This window comes from Rhamphochromis longiceps, linkage group LG1, assembly GCF_057381845.1.
Source record: "Rhamphochromis longiceps isolate RC_006_pf linkage group LG1, R_longiceps_female_GT1.1, whole genome shotgun sequence".
NCBI classification, from domain to species: domain Eukaryota; kingdom Metazoa; phylum Chordata; class Actinopteri; order Cichliformes; family Cichlidae; genus Rhamphochromis; species Rhamphochromis longiceps.
Window position 1 is genome coordinate 35,024,182 of NC_140557.1, and position 15,530 is coordinate 35,039,711.

At 42.4% G+C, this 15,530-nt stretch overlaps 1 protein-coding gene across 7 annotated transcripts in view; it reads right to left on the reverse strand.

Annotated features, from left to right (window-relative positions):
• The window catches only part of nav2a (neuron navigator 2a), a 224,625-nt gene that overhangs the window by 65,553 nt on the left and 143,542 nt on the right, over positions 1-15,530 (reverse strand). For all 7 annotated transcript variants that reach the window (XM_085407819.1, XM_085407808.1, XM_085407801.1 and 4 more), the window contains 3 exons: positions 13,441-13,558; positions 9,839-9,891; positions 228-300 (listed from right to left, as the gene is read on the reverse strand). In XM_085407819.1, coding sequence (XP_085263945.1) covers positions 228-300; positions 9,839-9,891; positions 13,441-13,558 — 244 coding nt within the window. The remainder of the gene's footprint in view (positions 1-227; positions 301-9,838; positions 9,892-13,440; positions 13,559-15,530) is intronic.

Sequence of the window (15,530 nt, forward strand, 5' to 3'; positions counted from 1 at the left end):
TAGTTATATGTGTTGTGAAATCAGCCCTGAATGTTTTCATTTGCATTAATACAGAGTTTCCTGGAGAGAGCTTGCTAATAAATTTTTTTTTTTTAAAAATCAGTGTACCAATTCTGAGGTTTTATCTTTCTTGCGGCATCAGTTCTATTTAGTAACTAAGCCTGAGCTTAATTCAGGATGAACTCTCATGTTCCATGTGAAAGAATAAATCTGTGGTTCCAGCTTACCTTCTGCAGACAGACCCTGGATGTTGACTCCTTTAGCTGCCAGGAAACTGAGGCAGGTATCTATGTTCTCAATCTACAGAGAGAGAGAGTCACAGCTGCATGATTCTTCATACTGTACATTTACATTGAAATTTGCATCATGGTGAAATACGAGCACCCACACTGATTAGCTTTTTGCATGGCTCTCACAACAATAACAAATCTGGGGGAGTCAACATAAGGCAAAGGTTGGCATCACAAAATCTTAAGCAGTAAATAGAGGTGCTGAATATCAATGACAATGATAGAACTGTTGGGACTGCAGATCGTTTATCATTTAATAATCACTGATCTGACAGGTAGGATGACTCCAAAAACAGTTAAGATGGAAAATAAGCTTTTTTTGATCATTCAATAATGTGTTGTATCCAACTTCGGATTCGTGCAAAAAAGTCATCATGACAATTTTTTGGCAAGTTTTATGTGACGAGACCTGAGTGTTAAGTGTTTACACGGCACTGCATTTAAAGGCGTTTTGTGACATTTGGGATATCAGCATTTATAACAAACAAATGGCACTAAAACAACAAGTTTCTGGCACATATAAAAGTATGAACTGGTCCTGAAGAGTAGAAGAGAGCGTCTGTATGTACAGAGATTGCTGTGCTATACTAGAGAAGTAAATTGGACCACATAGTGACATAGCCAAAGCAGAATTCAAACCAGCCACACTTACATCACTTGATCTATGAGGAAGCAAACATCTATAGTCACTCAGTTGCTATGACAGCAGCCATGGCAACATGAGCAGACTGCTGAGCTGTCACTGGACTGTGAGAGGATTTGATAGGCAGACAGGCTTTGTTTAGAGACCATGTGACCCATTATACACAGAATCTGCTGGCTGGCGCACCTTATCGTAAGGTAAACCGCATAAAACAAGTCATTAAGCAGGGTAGATCTGATGAATGACTGTGCGATCAAAGTGTACCAACTGTTGTTGTTGGTGGGGAGCAAACAAACAGGGTACAACAAAAGATATATCAGTATTATACAGTCATTGATCTCTCATATTACACACAGAGTTACTAGCTGTGTAGAAGTCTCTGCAGAGCAACTAATCAACAATAAAAACTGTTTGAGAAGTGGAAATTTTAAACTGTACACAAAGGTTAGGGAGGGGCCGAATCTTTTCAGAATGCTATTTATTCACAGAGTAGATTTCTAATGCACTGAGCCTAATCTGCAACACTGCAACAATATATTGACAAAAAATCATTCTGAAAGCTTCAATAGAACTTTACAGCAGAGGGTGGGAGCACAGATACACAGCAATGATACCGCAAGTGGTTTCAAACCTAAATACATATGAACTGTGTTCTTTGTAAATGAGCCTGGGTGTGGGCTGCAAACAGAAGGGTCCTGTACAGTAATGATTAATGACATGATTACACTTAATATGCACCAACTAAATATAACCTGACCTACAGCTCCCACTGTGCTTCTCCTGCTAGGAAGTCTCCGGCTATGAGGTGACGAACTCATTTACATCTGCCTTTGTAAAAATATAAAAATGTCTGACAGCAAATGTTGTAGGTAAATCCATGAGTGCACTACTAAACCACAGAAGCCACAGAATTACTACTAAGTTTGCTGCCATCCTGTACTATGTCACATTTAGTTACATCCACCAGCAGTTGGGGGTACATGTTACAAAGTAACTTGTTTGAATACTTGGATTCCCTTTTGTGGTGTACTTCACTTCTTTTCCTTCCTTCTCTTGTGTTTTACGCAGTGCAATAGTGTAGCTCAGATAGCAAAGATGGTGTAGAGGACAGCATTTACGTCATTAAAGTTTCAGCATTACACTCAATTTGCATGTGAACAAGGGCAACATCATCAAGGTGGAATGTCCAGGCTACTGTAATTGTCAGTCAGCAGCAAAAAACTTGAGCAGGAAGTACTCCTTGCTGAAGGACTTACTAGCACTCCTTTATCAGTCAACCCCACAGTCATACTGCTCTTAGAGCCACATTATTAGTTATTAGCAGATAGACTTGCTACTATGATACTATGAATTTCACAATAATGTTACAACCTCTAACAGAATATTGGATGTATTATTTCAATAATACTGGCTTGATAACAATTTCTTCATTGCTTTCAGTGTTTGAAACAAGCTCCAAAAATATCTGAGCCATGCCAGTGTGTGAAGAGTTCATCTGACTTCAGGTCATCGGCTGAACTGAAAATGCACCACTGCCCCTGCTGTCATTTCCATGACCTCTGACCTGGGAAACAGCTGTTAGCAGGCCTGGCACATGCAGTCCTTCAACGTAGGACAGCAGTAAACTAAGGAACAGTAGGAATGCAGGTTATGGTCCTCTCTGAATACTGCCGGGTCCTTAAAAATAAACTTGTTGAAAACCTTCTTTAATACCTTGGGCCTAAACTTGTAAGCAGCCTTTTATAGTTGAAGCTTAAATAGCAGTAACCCTCAGAATGTATACTTCAGTGAGACACCCCATCATAAGTGTCATGGTCAGGGTAAATATGCTGAAACCTCTACTGCTATTTAAAACGTGTAGGAAAAACAGTTTAGTAAAGCTGGCGGAACATCAGCTGTAGCCTGAAATCCTACTCAGACCACTAAATATATGTTCTAATTACTGTATATCACTGATTAGTCCATTCAGGATATTTAATGAGTTAGAATCGGATCAAAGGTTGTAACACTTGTAAGGCAGAGTGTTCCAATGTCATAGAAGTTAAACTTAGTTTAAGGCTGGCCAGGAATCTAAATACTACATGATCATCCAGCTTAAAAGAAAATGTCTGAAACAGCATTGGTTAAAGGATGACTGATATGGATGATCACGTTAGTACTGTTGACTGGATTAGCAAAACGTTGCCAACAACAAGAAAGAGGAATGCAATGTCTGTGTCTGTCACCACTTTATTTTTTGGGTCACTGCTCTCATGAATCTGCTCTGTGCAAACTTTGTACCAAGATAACCGGCTGATAAATGATTGCAGACACACTGAAGTGAAAGGAAAAGTGTATACGAAGCGCCCACGCTGCCAAAGGGCAGTAAGCTATAGCCTCAAAATTTTATATGGTACAGAAGAGAATCTACTGACAACCAGAAAACCCCCCACCTCTAAACAAGAAAGCGTTCACTGTCAGCATAAGACAACAAATCTTCAGGGAAGCCCCATACCTGCCTGAAAGTGTGACATGTTCCTGCAGTTTGCCTCTGCCCAGCTTCACACCTCGATCCGAGCCACTGTCACCTCTCTGCTCTGCTCGGCTCCTGGCAGCGTTAGTGCAGGGCTAGCCGGCCAACAGTGCTCTGAACAAACATTTCCTCCCATCACAGGGCTGCTATTGTGTGTGTGTGTGTGTGTGTGTGTGTGTGTGTGTGTGTGTGTGTGTGTGTGTGTGTGTGTGAGAGTGTGTGAGAGTGACAGAGAGAGAGAGAGCAAGTGAGAGAGTGAGAGAGCAAGAGAGAGAGAGAGGGGGGGGGGGGGAAGGAGTATGCTTGAGCAAGAGTATTATGAGTGTGAAGCAGGATTTCACCGACAAGCAGCAAAACGGCTCTTACATTTACTGTTTACATGTCAGTCTTCCAGTCAGAATAAAAGCAGAGCACCAGCAGATCAGAGTGACCAAAACTAGGCTATAAGATTTAACCAGATTGATGTATTTAGTATTTTATTTATTTATTTATTGTCATTGTCAAGAACAATGAAATTGCGTTTGGGGCTTCCATACAACCCCAAAAAAAGAAGAAAATAATAAATACCCCTTAAAACCCAAGTGTACATATTTAACCCAGTGTGACTCCAATGCAATAAGACAATCCTTAGCAATAATGTTCGTAGAAATTCAGACAAAGACCTGAGAAACATGACAAAATACAACAATGCAACCCATTCAATATTATTGTACTGTGAGATATGATATCAGATATGATAGTTATCTATTTAAGAAAGAGGGGGGGGGGCAGGAGGGGGAAGAGAATAAAGATATGATGCACCAATGCAGACCAGTTCATTGCTATTAAGAAGTTGGATATGGTTATTGTCCGTGAGAGGGGGGCAGAGAGTTCAGGAGCCTCACAGCCTGTGGATACAGGCTGTTGGCCAGTCTGGATGTTCTGGCCTGTATAGACCTGTACCTTCTCCCTGAGGGCAGCAGATGGAAAAGGTGGCGCGCAGGGTGATGTTGGTCCCGCAGGATACTGTGCACCCTCCTCAGACAGCGAGTGGGGAAGATATTACTGATCTCTGGCAGACTTGTTCCAATAATTCTGCCAGCTTCTTTCACCACCCGCTGGAGTGCTTGCTGATCGGCCTTGGTGCAGCTGGGGAACCACACTAGAAATCCATACGTCAGAACGCTGCTGATGGCACAGTTGTAGAAGTTCAACATCAGAGATCTGGGAATGTGTGCGCTCCGCAGTCTCCTCAGGTAGTAGAGGCGCTGTTGGGCCTTCCGTACAACTGAGGTGATATGGTTGCCCCAGGACAGGTCCTCGGTCACAGTTACCCCCAAGAATTTAAAACTGCTCACCCTCTCCACCGCCTCACTGCCAATGAAGAGAGGCAGATGGTTGTTATGACCCCTCTTCCGGAAATCTACAATGATCTCCTTGGTCTTTTTGGTGTTTAAGACCAAGTTATTGTCGTGGCACCATGACTCTAGTTGTTGCACCTCTGTCCTATAGTTTGTCTCATCATTGTTGGATATAAGTCCGAGCACTGTAGTGTCATCTGCAAACTTAACAATGAGATTGGACGCGCAGGAGGAAATACAGTCATGGGTGAAGAGAGTGTATAGCAGAGGGCTCAGAACACACCCCTGAGGGGCACCGGTGTTGACCACAAGGGTGGAAGAGGTGTTCATGATGTACTACAATAAATGTGAGAACTCTAAGACTGACACCTGCCTTCTGATGAGGATTATAGTTTACCACAATTTGAGTCTTGCTTCTGCATTTACCTGTATGCTTTTCTATTCGCAGGGATCTGGGAACAAAGCACAACATCACTACAGCAAACTGTGAGACCGTAAGCTGTTAAAGCTGTGGTTTCGTCTGAAACACTTCATCACTTCATTTGGAAGTAAAACTGAAATTATGAGCATCAAAATCCCGATGCAATAAAATATCCTACTTTACCCCTAACTATGAACGGTCGAAGTTAATTCAGAAGCTGGTCTGTTTGGGTACATTACAGTTTCCCACTAAAAGAAAAAAAAATGTAACAAAATGAAATCACATATTTTTTTGCAAAACAGCAGTTAACAAATTACATTTTTCTGCTTCAATGAGGCAGGAACCTTTTTTTTGGCTGAAATGTTATATTTTAGAGAAACACCTTATTGGCTTGATGCATTGGACCTTTTTCCTATGATGTGACGACACGAGCTTCGTTTCCGGACAGCTCCGTGTCATTTGACCTTTTGACTGTTGGTTCTTGTAGAGTCTGGCTGGTTAAGACTGTGAGCCAACACGTTGCGTCAGCATGTGTGTGTAACTGTGCGTTGTTAAATCCATCAGTGTGTGCCCTCGCGCACACACACACACACTTTCACCCACTCGGGATGTTTCATGGATTGCATCTAGCCACCCACTTGCAGAACTTTGACACGTACCTGAGTAATTCTTTCTATTCTGACAGAAAACCACGTACGCTCAAGTTTTTAACAGAAATGTTCTGGCGCAGCAGCAGCATGAATAGACACACCATGATGCAACTTCACACACGTCGGTGTAACAGGGAGCACACTGAGCCCTCTTCCATCTGAAAATTCATTTTTACATACTCACTGTTGTGTTTGAGAGTTGAGGCAGTCATATCAGGATATCTGTGCTATTGTAAGTTGACTGTTATGTTTTAATTGTTCCTTTGAAACGGTTTTGATTCAGGCTAACATCGGCTTGCACCCACACAAACTGAAATTCCCCCAGGCTTTCATCTTAAAAGGCCACATTTTTCAAAGTTTAAATGTTCCTGGGAAAAAAAGCCATTAAAAACTGCTGTGTCATATCTCCCATGAATAGACTAATTGTTAAGCCACAAATGAACACAGTGTATATACAAAGGTTGGACAATATAATACAAATACCTTGTGGAACATTACAAGATTACCTCTCTATCACAGCACCAGAAAAAAGTGTTAATATTATATGGAGGCAGCTTTTGATTGAGAACAGTTGAACCGAACTGCATTATTCAGGGTAACGTCGCTCTTATTTTATCCCACCGCTATAGGTGCTCTTTCTTTTGCAGCCCATGGGTCAGCAGAAGTCATGTGGAAGACACAACATCTCCAGGGTGAATAAGCCTGTGCCGGCTGAAAAATATTATTTGGCTTCTGGTATATTTGGTATCTTAGCAACAGCAACTCTGATTGCTCATTCTCTCCAATCCACCATGTGATCACCTGAGCTCTGACCAGCTGACACACTCGGGGATTTCTCTCTCAAACGCACACAGAAAGTGTAACGCCTTATGATCAAACATTAACCAGCCTGTTTAAGCATTAATCCAACACCTTCTGGTTCTTGCCCTGTGTACCTGTGTAAAGCTCCACCAGCTAAAACATCAAAAATAAGCATCCATGGACACACCAGCACAATTCTGTGTACATTTTTAGATTGAATAAAACATAATAAAGACACTGCAGGGTAAGGTGCTTTCTCACCTGCTACAATCCAATCTTAAACCACACCTGAAGGTGAAACACGCAGTGAATTATAAAGAAAAGCTCAATTGTGCAGACAGTTGAGCACATAAACATTCATTCTATGCTTCATCAAGTCCATTAAACACCTGGTCCTGCTGGTTTTAACCACCTGTGTGGCTGTCTGCCAGTCTACTTCCTCAATTCACCCTCTTTATTTTATGGCTGATTGGTGAGAACCAATCAGTCCAGCACACAGAGTAAGAAGAACAGAGGGACGGGGGGAAATGAACAGCTCCCTAAAAGATAAAATCAAGACAGAAAGCCTTTCACAGCACAATCACACCTTCACTCCCTCTGTGTTCACATCTTGGACACATCATGTGGATGCCATGGGTTTATCTGTGTTTTGAAACATGCCGCATGAATCTTGAATCTCATACGGTGATTCTGGCTTTTGAAAATTGCTAACAGTTTACTTTTTAATTGAAACTACTTTCAACCAGAGGGGGGGGGGGGGGTGTCCCATTGAGGTGGGCGCCTGAATGAGACACCCCATGTAATCATGTCTGTGTGTCTCCCTATGTGATGGGCCATCGTGGGATGTTTTAACAGCTCACTGTCAAATCAACACCATCAGTCTGGACTAAACCTGCACAGACAGGCAGGCAGACGACACACACACACACGCACACACGCACACACACACGCACGCACGCACGCACGCACACACACACAAACACACAGAGCCTGACTGGGTGGCAAAGGGATGATCTGCCAGTGGGGTTTCTTTCAACAAGAATGTGACAGTTACAGAAACAGGCACTTGTGCGGATAGGCAGCAGGTGAGTGAGGTGAATGCACTACAGTTTATCCCACTGATGGAGCTTATTTCCATTTTTATTCATTCAGAAGCCGAGCTTGAGTCAAGCACTAGTGAAGGGCAGCAGATTTTTTTTCAACAATGAAATCAAGTGTGGTTAAAAAAAAGAGCTCTCTCACTCCTCTAAACACTCTTCTGCTAAATAAACTCTCAGAACCTCTGTGTGTGTTTGTTTTGACAGCACTACGATACACAAAGCAGACATTCTGCATAATTGCTGCGGTTATGCCTACCCTTAGCGCTGTTTGAATGCTTCAGATTCGGTTCTAAAGCTGACACAAATACTGAGAATATACACAGAGAATCAATCACATTCACATACATAGACAAACATGCGCACATACTGCAACATCTGCGGGTCTGCGTGCAAAGTTAAAGCGAGATTTTGACAACTGCTTTCCATTAAACAATTCCCACTGACTGAATGAACACTATAAAAACAGAGAAACAAACCATTTCCTTTCACGCAAACAGAGTCTATGAAGAATCACAACACCGTAAAAGATACACCATCCATTTGGAACCACTTGTTCTGTCTCAGAGGTAAGCTACAATCCTCTCGCTTTGCAAAAGAAAAAGCTGCTGTGTCACATGAGCTGGATGTGAAAGAGCTCTAAACAGGATGTTGATAAGAAACCCACAGAGACGTCCAGACCATGGAGACCAAAATTTCAAGATGCTCAGTTACAGGAGAACTGGGGGTGTAATCACGGCTAATGGGAAAGACCTAACTGATAGCGAAGTGGAGATGGAGTCGAGACCATTTTCAGTGGGAGTTAATAAATGTTTTCAAACGCTTGTAAAAATGTAAAAAGTTTGTATACTCTGTGTTGGTGTTGTTCCTATAATGCTTGTCCAGGATAAACACTGCAACAAACAATGTGCAATTAATGTATGTTTTTCTTAGGTCATTATATTTAATATAAAGTGTTTCACTGATTCTGGTTCTAATGAACTTACTCACACAAACACAGCCGGACAGAAAAACATGTTCAAATCAGTGATGCTCAGCAACCCCAAGAGAAGAAGAATAATTGGCTCTTGCGTGGACAAACCCCTTCTCTGCGTTTTCAGGAATGATAAATGCAGAGCGTACCATGAGCATCATAGTGTGAACCCTCGCTCTCTACTAAAGGTCAGAATTTTACAGAAGCTCTCTAATATATAATTAATTCTGAAATAAATGTAATAACATGGCAGGACATAGGTGACCTCCATCAAAAACGAATGAAATGAAAACACCACCAAATGCTAAAGAAGAACTACAATCAGTCAGAGCAGAATGCCCTCATAAGTACAGTAATATGGCTCCACTGTGGGTATGTGTGTGCAGTGACGCTCAGGGATCAGCTGTGCTTCCACCTCCTTTTCAGTTGTTAAATATGGGTGTGTATGGGTGTCTCCATCATTCTCTCTCTGGTGCTTTGGTAGGCTTCAGTAGTCTGGCTGGTGGCCAGAAATAGTCCCCTCAGCTGGCACACTGTCCCAATTTATGACCCATCGCATTTAGTGGAGGGCAGCCCTGCTTTGAGATGCTCAGTTCATTTCCCACAGAGAGCACTAAACTGTAAAACCGCTAAAATGCCACCAACAGTGTCAAGAAGGCAATCCCACCTATGTACCTTCTAACTATCACTGCAGACAAAAACACATCGTAACTGGCTCTGAACTTTTTTTTAAATCAGTGCTCATATTCTCCATCTGCTTTTACCCCTGAAGATGTGAGGAATGCTGACTTCTTTGGATGTGTATCATGTGTAACATGAAGAGGCAAAACTGGCCCCAAAACCAAAGCTTGCGATGCTTTTAACTGAGAGCCAAATCCAGAAGTCTGAGCCAGAGGTTTCACGGATGACTGCACACCATACCACAAAAGTAAAAATAAATGGGCTAACTATTCACATCTACAACTATTTACCAGGGACTTCTGTGCCGCAGTTTCTAGCGAGGGCCACTTAAGTTGATCAGATGGGACTTCAAAGAGCTGGGTTTGTTTCACACAAACACGCAGGTAAATTTCTCAACGTTCTGCCAAAACAAACTTGGTCGGTCACTTACCATCTGAGAACGGCTCTTGGGACTTCCATTGATATCACCAATCTTCTCATTGGCTGAGGAGAGACAGAAGAGACAGAGAGACAAAAGAAGAGATAATGAGACCTCTTTTCAGGCGTGTTCACTTAATGTAATCCTCTCCTTTATCCCGATGTGTGTGTCCCAGACAGTGACAGGCTGAGTGCAGAGAGCAGAGGTGTTCATGCCAGTGACTGGGATCCCCCCTCTCCTCCTTTCCTATCCCCTCCCGCTGACACATGAAATGCTATCTGGTCATAGCAAATGGGAGCGGGGCCGTTGGGGGCCCAACCAGGAGTGTTGCGCTGCTGTGTGTGTGTGGTGTTGAGAATCCCTCCCGTCCATTAGAAGGCCCAGCCCACAGCAGCTGAGACACAGCCCTCAGCTCACAGCTGACAACTGTGCTAACAGCACAGACTCCTGCATCAGGAGGCACGGTGGAGACTAGAGGGCAGCTACATGTCAGGACCACATCCTTTACACCATACAGCAGCACAAAACACTGTTCTTCCAGTGAAGTGGATGGTTTTGTTTTACAATTCACATATGAAAGAAATGTGTTCAGTTTTAGTGGAAATGACGAAGACTCCTGGGATTACTGGGCTTTTATAAATAGCTCCCATACACTTTGGACTGTGAATTAAAACTGATTTAATTTTCAGTTTATGTTAGTTAATTGGTGGTGTTATCAGGTCAATTAGGTCAACATGCAATTAGAAACTTCAACAACTCCACCCATAAAAATGTAAAACCATACTCGTTTTAAAGTCCTCCTTGGGCAACACTGCTATACTTGTAGTGCTGCTGTTATTCGCTCCATAGGAGTCAAGCTTTGACTCCTTTTACAGAAGGTCTATGGATCTCCTTCACTGTTTCTTAAGATGATGACCTTTAAGCCTGAATTTTAACTTTGGAAAAGAAGCAGGTGATGAAAAAAATTGTTTTTAACATGTTGTATATTTTGTACACACAATGGCGCACAACAGGATCCACTGCAGGTCTCGTGGTTTCTGTTCTCACACTGAAGCACCAGGACAGTCTGACCATGAAGGACAAATTCATGGTGCAAGATAAGTGAATGTTGTAAAAACCCAAAAGAGCAAGCATGCTCCTGGTGGCCCTACTGATCTTTGTGGAAGGACACCGATCCCGGAAGTCTGGTCAGGTTTAAAGAGCAGTTGATGTTTGTTTCCTGCCCAAGACTGAGGTCTGTGGTGAAATCACAGGGTGCTCATACAAGTGGTCAGAAGGAGACTTATAGGAAGTGATCTAGAAATAGCAGCGGCTCAGGAAGAGCTCAAGAGGTCAAGATGACCTTCAAGGCAAGGGGTTTTTCACTTTTATGAACTTGGTATTGCAGCATGTATTTGGATACTACCTCTCTCTATGTGCATTTAAAGCACGTCATTTTCATACTGAGAATTAAAATTTGGCATGAAGCAATTCCAAAATAGTTTAGTGCTAACAAGACTATCAGTGATTTAACACTACTACTGTTGGCTTTGGTTTGTGTGCTACCTAAAAATTGTACACTGTAGACACCAACACCCACAAGAGACACATACTGTGTGATTTTGGGACACACTTAAAACTAAAACTAAAAAACAAACTCACACAGTTTATCTTGTGAATACTGAGCAAATAAATGTACAGCTCACATTCCTGCAGCTGGGCTATACAACAGCTAGATTACTGGAGAAGACTAGAAACAGAGGACAAAGCCATATCTTAATTTTGGTTGAATTTCACCGGACAGATTACCCTCTGAAATATTCATAAAAACAACTGATGATGAAATCGATCTGGAGGCTTGTGTGAAAGTCAACCCTGACCTTGAATCTAAGCAGGTCAAATAGCTAAACAGGTGTCATATCCAGCCAGGCCTCTGAACTTTTATGGCTGTTCCAACACCAGCAAGCTGCTCTGGTTTCATCACACTATGTGGGCATGAGGTTTTCCCAGGATACAAGAAGCAGCAGGCAGAAAGGAGGTACAAAACAGGTGAATGGATGGCTCTGGTTGGAAATGATTTAATCTGAGAGCAAAGCTGTAGCCAGCCTGGATTGCATTAACATCAGGTACTTTTTCCACAATGCAGAAACTCAAGAGCCACCTTTCACTTATAAAATTCAGCAAAACTTTCATTTCTTGAGCTCCATAATCAGGTTCACTGCTAATGAATTATTTAATACTAACTGAACAAACACAGAGGAGCAAGACATGGTCCCATGTTACCCAGTCAAAACATCAAACTTTCATAAGAATAAATCATAAAAAACACGACCACATCCAGGCTGGAAAGTAGCATTAGAACAGTTCCACATTCTTGTGTCAGCATTTATGCTTGTGCATATCCCCAAAGCAATATAATGCCAACCTTGCTCTTTAGTCACCATACAGGTGTGAAAACAACTGGATTTTCCTGGAACCCTTTTAACAGATGAAGATTCGTATAACCCAAAAAGACCTATAGTGCTCATTCAGCTTTATATAGTGCCAAATTAAAACAACAGTCGCCTCAAGGTGCTTAATATTGTAAGAGACCCTAGAATAATAGAGAAACCCCCCCCCCCCCCCAACAATCAGACAAGGCCTTATAATCAAGCACTGGGCGACAGCAGGAAGGAAAAACTAAATTTTAACAGAATGAAACCTCCGGCAGAACCAGGCTCAGGAACGAAGGCATGGACTTCATGACCTAATTTAAAACACAATCACATGCAACAACTGATGTAGTGTGAGAACAGTAAAGGTCTTCATAGCATAAAATGTACAGAATCTGGGTCAGAGACACGGGGGAGGAGCAGGGAGCAGAGTCACTGACATGCTGAATCACCGGTCAGCTGGTGTTTGCCTGTTTTAGCTGCAAGGCTGCCGGCAGATGAAATGACAGGCTGAGGACGGCCAGACAAGATGACAAGGCTGATGATGATGATGATTTTACAGACGAGAGCATGGGTCAAAAACACAGACGATCAGCAGTGGGTTGAACAGCTGCATACTGTGTATAACTGCTGCTGTTGAGTTATAAGCTTGCTTAATTTGATTTAGGATCATAAGACTCTTTGAGAACATAACTGAATCAAAAACATGCTTAACAATACAAACACAATACAAGACATTGGTTTGTAAAGAGTTGAGACAAGGCAAAGCACAAACTTCAGAAAGTTTAAATTTATTTGATTTATATTTATATTCACTCTTCTAACTGTTCTCCTTTCTCTTCTATACATTCTCCCAGTCTACAGACTGTAGTTCACTGACTGTCTATAAATTCATAAAAGTTTTCCTCAACAATAGTGTTTTTCTCCTGACTATTGGTCCTTTGTGGAAGTAACTACTTCAGCTGCAAAATCTACTTTATAGTTCAATATTACATTATATAATAGAGTAAAATGGTTTAATCGTATCACCTCAACAAAAGATGAGTTTGTAGTTAATGATGATGTTTGCAAGCGACCATTTATTTGGTAAAGGTCAGCCGTATCTAAACAAGTAATGACGTGGCTCGCATTTTTCTCCAGCAGTCACTTGATCAGAGCTGGCTTCTTCCAGCAGGGCCTGGAATCAGAAGTTGGTTTCCTTACCTACGACCTGTATGATCTCAGCCAGCAGCACTCCGTCCGTGACGTCTGTTTGCAGGTCCTTGATCAGACGCTTGTGTCCTGACTTGGCGAGGTAGTGGTTGGCCCAGTCCGTGTAAATCTGCGGTCAGACACAAACACGAGCACGGTGTTTCAGTTACGTGCCAACAAAAATAAAATTCTGTCCAAAAAAAAGGGCCGACCCTGTCAGGTCGCCCATGTGTTTCAAACTCCATAAACACTTGAAAAACTACAAAAGCTATAAATGGATGAAGCAAATTTACGACTAATAAAATAACAGCATGCTTGAATGGGAGCAGAGTAGCCCTCTTTTCTTTTGTTGGGGGCTCCGATCTGGCATATATCCGCGTGGTATTCAAATTGGGGCCATTGTGCTCAGCCAGGGCATTCATCTCGGAGCACACGGCGGCTGTTTTCAATGGGCCATGCTGACATCACTCTCTGGGGACAGAAAAGACCCTTCACTGCCTGGGGGGGAGGAGAGGACATGGGGGGAGGAGGGGGGTGTTGGTAGAGAACGCATCTGAATAATCTGAATAGCTTCCCTCATAATTAGCTGCAAACTCTCTGTTTTTTACTCCCTCTGTGATCATAAGAAGTGAGTCTCTCTTTCTGAGGAGGTAAAAAAAAATGAAGTGGCTGAAGAGAAGTTGTGCAGAAGGGTATTCCTAAAAATGAAGGAGATGTTTTTTTAAGAAATGGATGTGTCATCAACCCATCTTGATATGCAGCAATGTCAAGCTTGTCTGTAAACTGCGCAGTCTCTGTGTGACAAGTGCAACATCAGAGGAGCCCAAAGGGATTTGAAACATGTGCTTCTAAATAAAGACACCTCTCACTCCATGTCTCACTCTTGCATTCATACAAACTCAGGGACCTGCAGTCCACTAAGACATGACAGGGAAGTGTCAATCAGCATGTTTAAGTAACTGTCAGCTTTCTGCAGTAATCTCATTTCACTAGCTGGCTTGACAGCGTTTTTAGTGGATAAAGGTGAATGGCTTAAACATGAATTGAGCTGGGGTTTGGGGAAGGCCTCAGAGGGAACTGGCGGCGGCTCCCAAGCCTGGCAGAACAAAAAGCTTGTAGAACTGGGGTATCCATATATAAATAAGAACCGGAAGGGGCGTGTTTGGAGGCGTGGTCCCGGTCCTGAAATTCAGGCACTTTAACTCCAACTCTTCGTTGCCAAGTAAACTAGAAATCCAGCTTCAGTGATTGGATCCTCCATCTCTTAAACTCAGCTTGGTGTACCCCTCAAACTGATTTTCAGACAGATGTTCCTTCTCTGCTTTGTACAAAGTTTATGCTTTTGATTAATCTTTCTTTTCCACAGAAGAAAAATAATGATTAGTCAGGCTGACAGATTCTTGTATTAAGATAATGGGATGCAGGTCAAGCACAAAGTAGTTTCTGCTGGCATAAATGTCAAATTCCAAAACTGATTGATTTACAAAATCCAGACACACAAGCAAGCAAACTTCATCAGTACACACTTCACTGTGAAATTCAAGTCTATCTGTCAGTCCTCAGTGAGTGCATGGCATTGTAACGGTCAAGCCTAAAAGCACATGCTTGAGGTGATGTGTGTGGCACAGTTGTGACCCTTCTTTCTTTGAATTTGCACTGTAAACAAACCTGAAGCTTTTCTGCCTCGACAGATGAATCACTGCCCTCATGAAGTCTTACAACAGGTGCGAGCACTTCAAAAAGATTCATAAACACGCACATCCGTACACTCATCATCACGCACAAGCTCAAACGCAAAAGGTTTACGATGCAAACACACGACCACACATTAAATACAAAGCGCCTCGGAGCGACATTTTGAAATTACACGGGCTGCATTCCCAAACACAAACGCACAGTTACAACAAAAAAGGTTCTGAGTGACAGGCTGAACTAAAAAAAGCCTTTAAGCTGCTGGATTAGACGATCCATTCACACTCTCAGCTGGTTGTGGAAAAAAGGAAGTGCAATCTTGAAGAGCTTTTGTGTGAATGTGCAAGCGCTCTTTGAAGTAGTTTTGGGCAGGTAAATGGAGGGCTTGGATTGCAATTAAAAACGAGGTG